This window comes from Microsporum canis, genomic scaffold (genome assembly GCF_000151145.1).
Source record: "Microsporum canis CBS 113480 supercont1.2 genomic scaffold, whole genome shotgun sequence".
Classification (NCBI taxonomy): domain Eukaryota; kingdom Fungi; phylum Ascomycota; class Eurotiomycetes; order Onygenales; family Arthrodermataceae; genus Microsporum; species Microsporum canis.
Window position 1 is genome coordinate 2254223 of NW_003299168.1, and position 14634 is coordinate 2268856.

Consider the following 14634-nt stretch of genomic DNA (forward strand, 5'->3'; position numbering starts at 1 on the left):
GAAAGTCATTAGAATGAAATAGCCGCCAATTTCCTGTCACAAAAAAAGAGAACGGATTAAAAAAGTAATGCCCGAACTGTTTGATATACCTTACTTCCAAAAGGCTAGGTTGCATATATCCAAAAGTAAATGCCATTTGTAAGGTCGATTGTTTCAATAACGTCTCTGAAAACGTACACCGAGGATAGCATTCCTCGTGGTGGAAAAAAAAAAAAGGATGGTAAGGCGTACGATGCCTGAAGCCGTTAAGATAGATAGACAAGGAGGAAGTGGATGTCGTGGGATCAACACCGCCAGCCGCGTTTAACAAGTCGATTCCTGGGCTTCCGCTAGCGCCCAGATGGGCGAAGTTGGATGCGGATAAAAGGCCCGAGGCCGCGGCTACTTTGGTTGCGCATATAGCTGTCCCGGGAGGGCGGTAGCCAGCCGGGGCTGCGAGTTCAATTGGGTGAATGCCACTTCGGCTGCGTCCTCTTTGGCATTGTTGATATATTCTCCGGCATAGAAGTAACGGGCGGAAAAGCTGGATCCCTGGATGCTCACGCTGCTCGACCATGCTGTGCGGCCGCCTGGATCAGGGACGAAGAAGAGAAAGAAGTTAACATGGGGCATTTGTCACCAAAATTAGGGAACACCTTCTGATGATAGTCGGGCTGCCTTTATGAGGGATATATATACACACACATATATATATGCGTATGTATGTGTATAGATATATAGGAAAACAATGGAGGGAGAGGCGCTCGAGGCTAGAAGAAAGGATGAATGGTAAAATAGCTACCTCGGCGGTCCGAGACAAGATTGAACACGGGAGCTTGGAGCTTCGATTGTCTGCAGTGCTCTGTGGTTTGATATGGTCAAGTTAGCATATAGAGAGACTATGATATACTCGAGACTAAAGACATACCATTGAGTTTCTCTTGCCATGACACACGAGCAGTGGCACAGTTGGCAGCCATGGCTGGGAGAAAGCTCATGTTAGCAGTGGCCTCGTCTGGCAGCTGGCTTTAAACTCCACAGAGCATTCGTAGACGGGAGGTGATAACCCACTGTGATGAACGCTACAGCTAAAAATCTAAAAACCAAAAGTTGGAAATGGTAAAGTAAATAATGTGTATAGAGTAATGTAGAGATAGGAGGCTGTTCTGTCAAAAGAGTTGGTCTGTCTGTGGGATTCTTCAATTCCGGATGGTCGAATATATAAAGGCATATACCATGGAAATGAAGCTCGTTATAAAGTAACACAGGACAACAAAGTCACAGGAAATTTGCCAACGACGAGAAAAGGGGGGCAAGGAACAATCAAGGATGTCGAGGATCACGACGTTCCTGCAAGCCCGGGGCCGGGGGAGGGGCAGTTCGCCTTCAAAGCCGTTTGAATGGAGTTGGCATATGCATGGGTGCAATTTCTGAGATTGTGTCAACAAGTAAGTAGCTAGGCGATGGTCCACAGGTTTTTGAAAATTCTGCTGCTGGCTAGCTCACCATATCCGATTTTAGGACAGGTCGTATGGATGCAGTAAAGAGGAATAGCAAAGTCAAAAACGGGGGAGGTATAAATTAACAACGATACCCATTGGGAGTTGAGATGAACACGGGGAGATGGGCCGGCCCGCTGCAGCTGGTTGTCCACGAAATCAAGCAGAAAGCACGCCAGCTTTTCCATTATTAGCCAGGGAAACCATCTGGGGAACATCACAGGGCGGCATGGAACAGCAGCCAGCATTGCAGCCAGACCCTGTGGTAGGGCCGGGAAGGCAGGAAGCAAGCACAGAGGACAGGAAAAGAACAGACTTGAGAACAGCATGTATGACTTGTGGTGGGCTACCTGGTGGGCCCACCAGCGGCCCCTAAAAGGAGGGATACGCAAGGGAATATCGCAAATGGAGGGGCAGAATAGATACTGATAGGTAACTTGAAACCCATCGTGAGCAACAATCATGGATTAGCCAGCAGCAGGGTAGAGGTTTCGAGGGTGGTTGATATTAGCCGTCCGCTCCGCGTTAGGTACTGATGCCCGCAACTCTCCCTCTCATACACGCATACACATATATCGAGATCATGGACCATGACATGACTCCTCGGTACCTAGAGATCCCCTAGAAAACGGCTGAGTTAGTTGGGCAGCGTAGATCACCCACAAGAGGATCCAGCATGTAGCTGCCAACTCATCAGCGTGCAAGCAAATAAGGGAAAAAAGACCCAAAAGGAGAGAGCCGAGCCGAACAGCGAGAAAAAAAAAAAGGTGAGGCATCGAAGCCCATCCCCAAATAGCAACTTAAAAATTGGAGTGTGGACTATAATGTGTATGGGAAGGGGGTCAAACGAGGCGGACGGTTGGGTACACTGAAGCAAAGGCGAAAGGCCCCGAATCAAGTATCAAGCATCCGGTCAAGAACCAGAGAAAAAAAAAAAAGAACTGTCACTGTTGACATTTAATCTCGGCGCTGCGTCCAGTCAGGCCGAAGTGTAGCTCGCCCTGCGTGAGCACCCAGCATATTGTATACATAGACCCTAGCCATCGCAGGGAGCCAAATCGTGAGGCGTGAGATGTGGCTGGCCCGTCAACATCGAGACTGACTAAAAGGCGAAATCCAGATCCGGATTGGACTCCTATATGGGAGGGTGGAGCAAGAAATATGCAGAGAAACCGCAGGGAAGATGGACGGAGGTTCACACATCTTGTTCCATGCCAGAAAAAAGAAAAGGAAAAGAGGATAAGAAAAGAAACGTAAGATGCACACAAGGCAAGACGGTCAAGCACGTCAAGGCAACGCCCATCGAGTAGGATGAAGCAAGTCGCTTGCCTGCTACAGTTCCAGCCAGGCCGACTTGCAGCGAGACGCGGCACCAACGGGGGGAAACAGAGAGATGGAGCCCTTGGGGAGAGAAGTCCGCGGCCAGGGAAGGCTTTGAATGCTTTTGAATGTGCTGATTCGCTGCTTTCTCTTTTTCCTTTCACTTCGTCTCGGTTGGGCATTCATGCCTGCAGCCTCAGCATTTGAATATTCCAATACACCTGACCGGATGGTATGTCAGCAACGGGAAAAGCTGCAGATGACAGGATTGGATACATCCTTGAGTCAGTCCTGGGGTTCTTTTTCTCTTACAGGAGGGAAATTCGAATTGTCCTTGGGCCAGACTGTTGTTTTGACTGGTTGGGTAGGAATTAACAATTAGTTCGTTTAACTGCCTTCCTGGCCGTTGTTGCATTACAATTCGTGTCTCAAGGGACATCAGGAGCCTTGGTTTTGGAGCGGATCAAGAAATCCCCCGATGGATTGGACGCCAAAAAAAATAAAGAGGGAGGGCCAATGTAAAAGCGAGGAGCTTGTAACTAGTTGAATTGAATAAATAGAAGATACCACGCTTGCATGGATGAGCGATGACAGTTTACCCAATTGACATCCAATTATTTAAATATTCTAGGGGAACACCCTGGTAACAATGCAGTCGTTCCGTAAATGGGAGACAAAAACTGCCCAAAATGTCAGGGAAAAAAATATGGATGGGAAAAAAAATATCAAAGATAGAATGGAACCATGGATTCTGATCCAACCCGGCCCGAGAAGTACCAACCAAGGCTCCAGAATAATAAGACAATTTTTGGGAGAAGAGAGGGGAAATGAATATACAGCAAGGCGAACGTCGTGATACATCAAGTATGCAAAATGTCGTTGGTGAATGTTCGTTAATATGTTGCCCCTTGACTGATCGACTTTAGCATTTCTCTAAAAGATCCAGCATTGTTCGATCCGGTCGAGCTCCGTCGATGAAAAACCTTGTCGATGAACTTCGTCGAGGTGACGGACTCCACGCTCCTCATGAAGGAAGAAGCCATGGGTGGTGCATGATGGGAGGTTCGCTTCGAGTGCCATCTTCGTTCGATACAGTCGTCTACAAACGCCACAAGACCTGTCGCAACAATTACGCTAGAGAAAGAGGAAGAAGCAAAATGCCAGGCAACACTGTTAGTCAACAATTCTGAGGTGGATAGATCCAGGCTCCAGATACTCACTCAGCAACATCTTTCATTTTCTCGTATAGAGTTGGATCATTAATCCACATCGACGATGATGGGACCCATGCCCCTTTCCTCGCTTCGACTGATAGCTCTCTGGGCGTCAACGGCTCAGGAATGATGTGCGCGACTGGATTGGACGTCGCCTGGTGGTAGAGGTGATATGAGATCTCCTTAGACGGACCGTCATTCCGGGTTATTTTCTTCCATTGATATTTCGCGTCCCAGTACTCGAACTCATACCGTCTTGAGCTGGTAGATCCACGTCTCTTGAGTTCTACATGTGCATAGTTGGAAAACTCCAACTGGATGATATTGGCGGATGAGGGTCGGTTGGGAGAAGGGGTTGGCCTCGCATATTTCCCACTGCCAATGGGCTCATCTTCGTCTAACCCGGATTTATATCCCGAGTCGGGTCTTCTCAGGCCCTTTGATGGCCTAGTGCCCGCGCCTGCATGGGATAGAAACCCTGAAATAGGATTGCTCATGTGTTTGTGACCAGACGAACCTGGTCTCGATTTAGGCACCTGCGACTTTCTCAAGGAATGGCAAACTTCCCTCCTCGAATCCCGACAGTATCGACGGAGTGAGAATTTTTTATCATGGAGATCGTACATACGCAGGTGGAACAGTATCGTTTCATCCTGACGCCCGGGAGACTCTGCTGCAAGAGTAGTGATCCGGAGGTTCATATTTCCGTCCAGCGTGGTATCATCATGCTTTATCATGAGCCTTCTGGAGGAAGGGAATAGATTCCCAAAGCTTGGAGGGGTGGAAGGGACCGCATTTGACGGAATCACTTCATATCTTTCCTCGACAACTTCAACCCGAGGCTCAGTAGTTATCTCATGTACAGAAGCAGTGCTGGAGACATAGGTGTGTACCGACTCCGCGCTCGTAGAATTGTGTGGAGGATTAGCACTGAGAGATTTCAAAGCTGTGCTGCCTTGTGCCATTGCGGTTACACGAGTGTTTGTTTGTGTGGATGTGTATGGGAGATATAAAGAAAGAAAACCCCAGGAGAGCGCAGTGCCTGTCCTGTAACTAGTTCACATAGAAAGCATCGTGGGCAATATGTATCAAAGTAAAGCTCGCCTTAGACTGCAATAATAGGCTGATGGGGCAAGTTATGATCTGTAGGCTGTTGTAAAAATGGCCAAAGTAGATATATTCGCCCAAGACAATCCTGCAAGGACAAGGCTATAATATAAGAACCAGCTCGACGACAAAAAGGCCGGGTCCTTTGTAGCCTTGCTCTTCTGTTGTGACGTATTCCTTAGTGAAGAATATGAATGAAGTAACAGAGGTTCGGGCAGCCTTATAAGTAAACGTCGGCCAGCGAAGCACAAGGAGCAGTAACTAATACAAAGGTGAGCTAATATGCAGGCATGCCAGTATCAAATAGAATGCCCATGTCAAGTCTCAGTTAATATCGCCGCGAGCACTGTTAATATAACCAGCCTGCGAGGCTGCTTCTTGTCACCTTTCAGGCCTTTCGTTGAGGTTGGAAAAGCCCGCGGGTATTTTAATAAACAGCAGTCACATGACTACAGACGAGGTGCTTGTATACACCTTGAGGCCCCTTTTTCCCGCCGTGCAATCGGCTTCAACCCACGGAGTATAGCTCAGTGATAGACTTTGTCTCGTTCTTAATATAACTGATATAGTTATAGATCTATTCCATAGTGCAACTACAAGTTCGACGGAGCTCAAGATATGCGTCGAGACGGAGTTGGAGTCCTACAGGTTGAGACTCCCAGCCCGAAACTTGTATATAGAAGAGAATGCCCACGACTAATGGCCGTTTGGTGTGACACGGTGAAAAAGAAAGATACATGTATTGTATTCCGAAATATTATGTAGAGTCAACACCAAATTATGTACTGCGTCCCTATTATCACAGTGAAACCCCCAAAATCAACGTAATGATAGAATACATGAGATCCGCCACCGATCCATATAGGGCCCCGAATGTTCCCAAAGATAAGATAACTTCCCCCATTGTTGAAGCGTTATCATCGAATGTACACGGCCGAAGGGTCTTTATACCAAGATGCCGACGATGATACCGACAGTAAAGATGACGCCAAATGCCGTGCTGAACCGACCAGCTGGTGCTGAGTTGCCAGTTGGCTTGGGAGAGCCAGGCCCGGTCGAGGAGGAAGTTGGCGACGAGGTCTCGCCGGAAGAGGCAGTCTGGCTGGGAAGGCTTGTCTGGGTGGCGGTTTCATTTATGTTTTTGCTGTTGCACCAGGCGTCCTGATACGGGAGTTTGCCATCATATAAACAGGATGTGAGGTCTTTGGCACTCTGCCTGTAGGCCAGACAGTAGATGGCACAACCGTTATCATATGCCACGACGGGAGCGCCGTTGCAGCACTTCTTCAAGAGGTCGGAATTGTTGTTTTTGTTTGGGACGGCGCAGGCGACATCTTGGATAGGGATGTCGTACTGCGTTGTGCCGCAGACGACACTGCCGGAAGGCAACGCAGCAGAGGTGGTCATCGATGCCATGTCTGGTAAAGTAACGAAAGACAATAATATACAAAGCGAGTGACTGGGTGAGATGGACGTATCTTGGTGTTTGTTATTGACGCCCCAGAAAATTTTTGGGTATAAATATGAAGTTTCGTATCGTCCGCTTTTCCAGATTAGGCCGCGAATCCCGCCGCTTTTCCTTCTGCTGACTCACCCGAATTCCCTCTAACTTCTTGGACTTCATACGCCTCTTTGAGCGCGGTTTGTTTGGCCCAAGAATTTATTAACCTGGGCTTCGTGACGAGGGAGTAACCTGGGTTGCTCAACTTATTATATGCCCGCTATTTTTGTATCTAGGCCTTTCCCATCGGATCCGGACACAGATTTATAGATATTCCACTTAAAAACTTCCCTCTCAAGCATATCAAGTTGATTTGGACAGGATATACTTGTTCAAGAAGGGATTTAAATCGACGTGAGTATTTCAAGTAACAAAGAACCAATGTTGGTATATACATAATAAACCGATGAACTTCTTGAGGCTACCCGAGACGGCGTAAGTATGGATAGTTCTCAGCCCCAGCGTTGTAAGTGCATCTACAACCACGATTCCACAGCGGTACAGAGAAAACCCATGCGGTATCCACTACCTAGAGGTCGCTAGGATACTGCAGAGCTTCGTTAGGATCCAAAGTAACATTCAAAGAAGGAGTCCTTACATCTGCCGGTTTCAAATTGATGTTAGCTCTACCCACAGTAATCTCACAGGAACCTTCGAAATCATCTCCTGGATAGAGGCAAAGGCCGAAGAGGTCCGATGCGTCGTGTCGTTGAACAAGCTTATCGAACTCTTTTATAAAACCGAGTTCTGCTAGGTCGATTGCCGCCTCCTTATAGTCCTGAGAATAACGATACTCGTTAGGCCGGAATGTGCCGTCGGCGGCCTTAGACCAGACAGATATATAGGGCTCCTCTACCCCCTGGGTGGGAGCAGGCCAAGGAAGAGAGGTGCCGTTGTAGTTGACAAGCCTCTTGTCGTCATTCAAGTCAAAATGTCGATAGAGGAGGCCAAGTCATCTTTCTATTCTACCGTCGATAAAAATGGCCGAAAAACATCCTTCACAAGCCTATCACCGTTGATAGCTTTGAACTTTGTGCGTGCAGCCTCGAGGGTGGGAAGGGCCTAAGAGTGCCCAGGCATGTAATCTCCAACTAACATTTTGGCCGGCTTGTGGTGAGGAAGCATGTATGTGAATTTGGACGAACTCTGGAGAGTGATAACTTGATTCTGGACGACATCTGTCGTTGCGCCGCTTTCAACTTGCACCGCTACCTGCGTATGGCACCGCTCTTCATATATGAAAACCTGGATGCATTATTGAGCGCGCGCACAAAATAAATATGTATTGAGTAGACCGAGATCAGCATGGCCAAATCTAGTTAAATTATTCTCAACGCTCCAAACGTTCCATCAAGGCAGCGGCATGGAGCCCGCTCTTTCGGCCGCTCTCCCTTGTAAAAAATTCAGATACTTCCCGCATTAGGTCTACCGGGGTATCGGAGTATAACAAAGGTCTGTCTACAAACCATTTGTGCCGGCCTTTACTAACAACCGCTTCCAGAACAAGCCTTCTGTAATCAACGTCTGGCGCCGAATATAACCTCAACAGTAGTGGCATAATAGAACAGTTTGGCAATTCCTGCCGCAATGCTCTAAGGAAGTTTGCTCGGTCTTTCTGTAACATTAGATATAGCTCAAGGTCAGGAGAATGTTCTACTGCTAGGAATCTAGGGAGACTAGCAGCAAGCTGGAAAGGTTGATAATTAGAGAAACCCCAGTCGATAATACTATGGAAGATAGATATCAGCAGCGCTTTATTTTAGAGACGTATAGTTATAGTGAACCTCACCCTTTGATATTGTACTCCGAGTCCACAATAATATTTCTAGCTGAAATGTCGCCATGTTCGATGAACGACGGAGCGTTATCTAGTTCGGGGTGTAGGACCTCTGGGAGTACGCATTTTAAATGGAGGCAATGGTTGACTTCGAGTTCGGGGAGGCGGCCTTGACATATTCTAATAATTTTCTGGTCGACCTTATCCGTAAAGTACTCCAACGCCGAACCACCTAAATAAGTCAGTAATTCCCTGCCTTGCTAGAATGAATTGCTAACCATCTCTGCGTGTACATGATATGAGAGATATCATGATCTTCGCAACCTGGTCGAGAACTCTCTCTTCTCTTCGGCGTTGTCGCTGTCCAACTTAAAGGCTCGCCTGGAATCCAGTTTAAGACGAGAAATGGGAAGCCAATAGGATTGTCAAATGTCACGTCATAGCCTATTACTTTCGGTGACCATGGAAACCGGCAATTCTCTAGATGTTTGAGGATTTTAATTTCTGTCATAAGTATGGAGACGACTTCTTCCTCAGAATAGGAGCTTAAGTGTATAGGTATTCGAATAGCCCAGTCAGCATCGTCGGAGAATCCGAGCCTGTAGATTTGACATTGGCCGCCGGATAGTGGTTGTGTGAGGGTATTAGACTTGAACCGAGCAAGCTCATCATCCTCATTTCGAAACTTTTGGATGGCAATAGGGATGTTCTCAGGGCAGAAGTTTTTATTTATGGCCATTTCTCGCCAACCAAAGGAAGTGAGCGTAAAGACTAGACAAGCTATAGCTTTGCGGGAAGACCAAAAGACATCTGAGCGGGCTGCTTAGCTGCTTGTTGCCATTTTGATCGTCTCGATCGTCTGGTAGAGTTGATGTAGTTAACCAAGTAGGTCACCTGATGTAATTAACTGGCAGGCAGACGCCTACATACATAGTAGTAGGTCAGCTTAGTAGTTATACAACCATCAGTCCAACGTCTCGCCAACGCATGATGCCATTTCCGTGTGAGAAGCGTGGCAAACAATTCACGAAGAGGTCAAGCCTTAGGAGATATGGAGACACTCGTGAGTATTAACCGGATTAATAGCGAATTATTTCTAATTTGGTTTGTGTATCAGATATGGCCAAACGATTAGCATGCCCTCTTTGTTGGCAGTTATTTAAACAGCCAACACCGGTCCGGCAACACCTAAAACGAGCACTGAAATTCTCACACGCCCATTAGCTACCGAAGATAGCAAAGTAAATCGCAATGACGATGGGCAAATACCGTTTCTTGACGGCGGTAGGATTCCGGAGATGGAGTCATAATCTGATGATACGCGTTGATTGCTCGTTGATTATGTGAATCTCCATAAGGTGGTGGCAAAGTTTATCACTTGCTAAAAGATAAGTCGGCAGTTGGTTCCTTGTCGCTAGTAGGATATGGAGAAGGAGGCGGGAACAATCATCATTTCGATACGCAATCGTGATATTAATGGGTTCAACGGTAGTGAATTTTCTCATCCGAATCTTCTTTTGAGGGATGTTTAAAACTAAAACCCCTGACTTGTCTTAGCCTCCTTTGACAATTATGTTAACCGTTAGCTAGTTGACTAGTAAGTGCTTGTGTATGAATGGATAATTAGTCCTTATTTTCAAGTTGATACCTATATCACCCTACGGAGTCTCTCTGCAGCGCACACCCATGAAGGAGACAGATATAGAAGATGGGCGACCTCTGCTCACGGCACTGTTCCTGTCGGCTCTCCCGCCACCCCAGTGTAGACCAGATAAGCCGAGTCGGTTTGTAGGGTCGTATGCAGTGCACTCAGCTCTTTGCTCCGTAGCTCCAGGTCGGCTTCCCAGGAACCGTTCGCGATAACGTCAATATACCACTCAAGGCATCCAACAGCGAATGAACCGCTACGCTTACCGTTTTCTCCTCGTGTATTACACCTGTCGACTATCTGTCGGAAATTCTGGCCACACTGATCATCACCATTACCACGCCCGTTGAAAACAAAATCTTCCTGGCACTTGTTATTTCGTTTTACCTTCACTCCAAACCTCACGTATGACTTGCATTTCCCACTACCGCAGTCTCCACGGATAACTGCCACCGGAGAATAAGAATTCAAGTACGTGAAACCCTCTTGGTCTCCGTTGAAAGTTTGCCTGTCAAACTTCTGACAAAAGAAACTGATTCCTCGAATCAGTTCTTTGCGGTTGGCAACACCGACCGTATGCTTGCAACTGAGCTTGCCCTTGTCTTGCTCGTGAGCATAAGTGTATGTTGGGATGGTCATTGTCACTGTGTGAGTCGGTAGATCTTCGGTGGTGAAAGTAGCCCCAAAGCGAGATTTGTCCCGGCTGGTTCGTAACCGATGAAGTTTCGATGCAATAGATTTGTATTCATCATCGGATAGTAGTGGTTGTATTGGGTAATGCTCTGTAACGGTGATTATTTCTCCATTATCAATAGTGGTAGTTGTTGTGAATGTCGTTTCTTCCACTGAACAGGCTGTCACCGTTGAACACTCGGTTGTGGTAGTGCTAGAGTATACCGAATCGCTCCGTTTGTATTTGGTAACGGATTCTGTGCATCTGGGTGCAGCTTCGGGCTTTTCGCACTCATCGGTGTCTTGTGTACAGTCTGGCCCTTCACAAAACCCGTTTTTACAGCTTTTCCCCTGGCATTTGAAGGACCTGCAGTTAGGACCCGTACAGACCGGTGGGCATCCCTCACAGGGTGGCAAGCAGTCAGGTCCGGTGCAGCCAAAGTTCATACACTTAGAGTTAACGCATTCGCCAACGTCATCACATTCACCAATACACCCGGGGGTCTCGCATCCGGGTCCCTTGCACCCTGGTAGGCAGTTCTCTCCTACACATGGAATCCTGGCACAATTAATGCCGACACAGATACCATCATGGCAATCCGGACCAACACAATCAAAATTGCTGCAAAGGAGCCCGAGCTCGCATTTCCCATCTTTGCATTCCGGGCCGAAGCATGTCCGGCGGTCCCGGTCCTTAGGAGGGTTTGGGTCATTTGGGTCGATGAAGTCTTTCCCATGGTTATTACAGCCATCGCCTTTGCAATCACAAAAGGCCCCTTGACACTTCTTCCCACAGTCCTTTGTGCAAGTAGGGTTAGGGGGGCCACTGGTAAACGAGACAGTAGGCAGTTTGCCATTGTCGGTTTCTCCGCTAAGTGGATGCGGTTTTGGCGTGAACATCCGAGATCCGGGAAGAGGGCTGGAAATGAGCCCGCTTTCGTGGGGGCCTTTGCTACCCGGTGGAAGAATGATACCGCCCATGCTGCTTGAATCTGATTGCCGGTTAGATGTTGGCTGAGTGTTGTGGTTATCAATATCCTTGTTAGAGGTCTGAGATGGAAAATCTCTAGTGGTTGGCTCATCGGAGGTACGACCAGTTTTTGATGGGGCATTCTGCCTATCACCAGGAGAGGCAGTGGTCTTGCTTTGTGTTGGAGGAGGTAATGCCCCAGATGTTGATCTATCGGATGTATATGGTTGAGTAGCCTGTCTATCGGAGGTGTAGCCGCCAACCACACTAGATTCTGGGGAAGAGAGAGCTCTAGTGTTTGAAATAGCAGGTGCAAGGCCCGGTGAAGGCAGGCTATCACCATTTGTAGGTTGGCCACCGCCCTGTGTAGGTTGACCACCGCCATTTGTAGGCTGGCCACCACCTTGTGTAGGCTGACCACCGTCATTTGTGGGTTGACCACCACCATTTGTAGGCTGGCCACCGCCCTGTGTAGGTTGACCACCGCCATTTGTAGGCTGGCCACCACCTTGTGTAGGCTGGCCACCACCATTTGTAGGCTGGCCACCACCTTGTGTAGGCTGGCCACCACCCTGTGTAGGTTGACCTCCATTCATAGGTTGACTGCCACCTGCCCCTGTATTTCGTGGTGGGGCAACGGCATCTGAAGGCAGGCTATTAGTGATCATAAATGGCGGTGGTAAAATACTGCTCACTACCACATATGTTGTTGAGGAGAGGTCTGTTTCTGTAACTGGCCAATGCCACATGTCAAGGACAGATGTTATAAGTGGTGGGATAGTAATTGTTGTAGTTTGAATAGTCCTCATCGACCCTATGGAGCTTGAAATTGCACCACCAGGAAGAGTGATGGCCTGTGCTGTCCACCACAACACCTCCAAAGAAGTTGTGTAAAGGGGGAATGTGATTGTAGTGACTTTATCGAGTGTTAACCGAGGCATGATGAAGGTACAGGGAGGTATACACGCGATTCCAGGGTTCTGGACCGTATATATCTCAGGGGAGATATAAACATCCCCGGATCCACTATCTCCACCTTCTAGGTCCGCACCATCAAGGCTAAGGGTGTTGCCGTTAAGTTCATCGGGCCGACCCATGGTGCCAGGACCTCCAAGATCTAAAGCCCAAGCAAATGTGCCCCCTAGGCATAGGTTATTTGCAAAGGATGCTTTTTGTTTTAATGTTCTCGAGTCATCAAATGAAACCCTAGTTTACATTTGTATCAAAAATATCCAGTGTTCTTAGGTATCGAGCAAATATAAAGGAATGAAGCTTACCATTGATCATTCTCCCAGGTAATCCAATTGACCCCAGCCTCGTCATTGTAAACCAGTTCTGGTGACTTTGATTTCAGAATTCTATTAATCTCGTAATTGGATAGCGTCCCGCTGTTTAAGGTACAGCGGCCCGGGCGAGCTCCGCCTGAATTTTCATTACCAGTCCTCTTAAATGAGCAGCCTGGAATATTGCATCTTGGATCACCTAGAGTAAAGGACCGCCCGTAGAAGCCAAGACCAAGTAAAACTTTCTCAGATGGAACTGAGTTGCGCCACAACAGATCCAGGCCGTAGGATATTTCTATTTCCAAAAAGTCAACCTAAGCATTCAAAACTTATACCTATAATACACTTACCAGTTAAGTTCGTATGCGGATTAATAACTTCTTTCGTCCATGCACTATGACCATCCCAGGTCCCATGGATATCGTAGCTCATTACGTTGAACCAGTCGACGTACTTGGCCATATTTTTGAGGTCAAATCCCCTAAGATACCCTATCGGGTACGCGTTAGTTGGTGGGTTAGGCTCCACAACATCTCACAGAGGAAATAAAAATAATTCTATATACTAACAATAGGAAGCTGGAATTGCCATGCTAAGCCCATACTTTGTCCCAAAGGCATCTTTGAGTTCTCTTAACAGAGAAACATAGTTTTTAAAATCCGGCTTGGAACCGCCTATGTGAAATAATAAGTTATGTTTCGGAAGGTATAAAAGAAAGAAATGGGGAAACCATACCGCGATCCTCTGCAACAGGATACTCCCAATCGACATCTAGGCCATCGAACCCAAACTCCTCTAAAGTCTTAACGACAGATTCAATAAAGACTTTTCTGGAATCGGCGGAGTTTGCCATTACAGAAAATACTCTGCCACCTGCATCCCATCCCCCAACAGAGAGGAAACACTTCAAGGATGGTTTTTTAGTTTTCAAATTGGTAAAGGCACGGTAAAATTCCTCGTCATAATAGCCCATTGTACCAAGGGTGTGGTCCGGGTTGATGGTAGCGAATGCATAATTAAGATGCTTGATTGGAACATTAGCCTCTAGTTAAGGGGGAAGTAGCCATATGAGGTAGGGATAGTATATACCGTCCAGGGCTTGTAGTTAATTTTTGAAGGGTGGATGGTGTCGCATGGATGTTCGTAGTTCCAGCCCTCAAAGTATCCCACATAGCGTTTGGTGGCAGAAGTACCGCCAGAGCATGATCTGGAAGCAGGGTAGATCAGATACAAAAGCCCTGCTATACTCAACTCTGGGTAACACTTACGGCCTCTTGACGGTACCGCACCCGCTAGTGCATCCTTTACCGCAAAATTCCTCTGTGGTGCCGCAGAAACTGCATAGGAGCAAATTAGGACATTTATATAAAGCCAATATAAAGTGTACGGGGTTTATCAGAGCAAAAGCATACCCCCATTTGGAACAGCATACATTCAGCGGGCACTTCTCTTGCCCTTTGGGTGCATATTCTAGGGAACGTTAGCCTTGATACAAGAAGAAGAAAAATAATATTATGATAATACTCACTCCCGCATTCTGCCTTTGAGTCGCAACCCGATAGACATGTCTTTGGTCCACAAAAGTCGGGCCCAAATCCGCAGCTGCCATACTTACTACAGCAGCCTACTTTACACTTCTTCGAGGCTGAACAAGTGCTATCAGA

The 14634-nt window shown here is 47.2% G+C and overlaps 6 protein-coding genes across 6 annotated transcripts; all 6 read right to left on the reverse strand.

Moving 5' to 3' along the window:
- Window positions 1–381: 381 nt before the first annotated feature.
- MCYG_02295 (conserved hypothetical protein) lies at window positions 382–959 on the reverse strand (the record flags this gene model as incomplete). The annotated part of the gene is made up of 3 exons (XM_002849315.1): window positions 382–569; window positions 782–841; window positions 908–959. 3 exons carry the CDS (start codon window positions 957–959, stop codon window positions 382–384), a joined length of 300 nt encoding a protein of 99 aa, XP_002849361.1.
- Window positions 960–3691: 2732 nt separating this feature from the next.
- Window positions 3692–4977, reverse strand: MCYG_02296 (conserved hypothetical protein; the record flags this gene model as incomplete). The annotated part of the gene is made up of 2 exons (XM_002849316.1): window positions 3692–3968; window positions 4019–4977. 2 exons carry the CDS (start codon window positions 4975–4977, stop codon window positions 3692–3694), a joined length of 1236 nt encoding a protein of 411 aa, XP_002849362.1.
- Window positions 4978–6064: 1087 nt separating this feature from the next.
- Window positions 6065–6595, reverse strand: MCYG_02297 (conserved hypothetical protein; the record flags this gene model as incomplete). The annotated part of the gene is made up of 1 exon (XM_002849317.1): window positions 6065–6595. The coding sequence occupies one exon, from the start codon at window positions 6533–6535 to the stop codon at window positions 6065–6067; it is 471 nt and encodes a 156-aa protein (XP_002849363.1).
- Window positions 6596–7149: 554 nt separating this feature from the next.
- Window positions 7150–7798, reverse strand: MCYG_02298 (conserved hypothetical protein; the record flags this gene model as incomplete). Its single annotated transcript, XM_002849318.1, has 3 exons — window positions 7150–7530; window positions 7590–7682; window positions 7766–7798. 3 exons carry the CDS (start codon window positions 7796–7798, stop codon window positions 7150–7152), a joined length of 507 nt encoding a protein of 168 aa, XP_002849364.1.
- A 152-nt stretch (window positions 7799–7950) lies between these two features.
- On the reverse strand, window positions 7951–9136 carry MCYG_02299 (uncharacterized protein; the record flags this gene model as incomplete). Its single annotated transcript, XM_002849319.1, has 3 exons — window positions 7951–8347; window positions 8410–8629; window positions 8767–9136. The coding sequence occupies 3 exons, from the start codon at window positions 9134–9136 to the stop codon at window positions 7951–7953; spliced, it is 987 nt and encodes a 328-aa protein (XP_002849365.1).
- Window positions 9137–10120: 984 nt separating this feature from the next.
- MCYG_02300 (symbiotic chitinase) lies at window positions 10121–14536 on the reverse strand (the record flags this gene model as incomplete). The annotated part of the gene is made up of 8 exons (XM_002849320.1): window positions 10121–11068; window positions 11267–12893; window positions 12965–13265; window positions 13321–13461; window positions 13706–13994; window positions 14060–14177; window positions 14239–14307; window positions 14499–14536. The coding sequence occupies 8 exons, from the start codon at window positions 14534–14536 to the stop codon at window positions 10121–10123; spliced, it is 3531 nt and encodes a 1176-aa protein (XP_002849366.1).
- Between the last annotated feature and the right edge of the window lie 98 nt (window positions 14537–14634).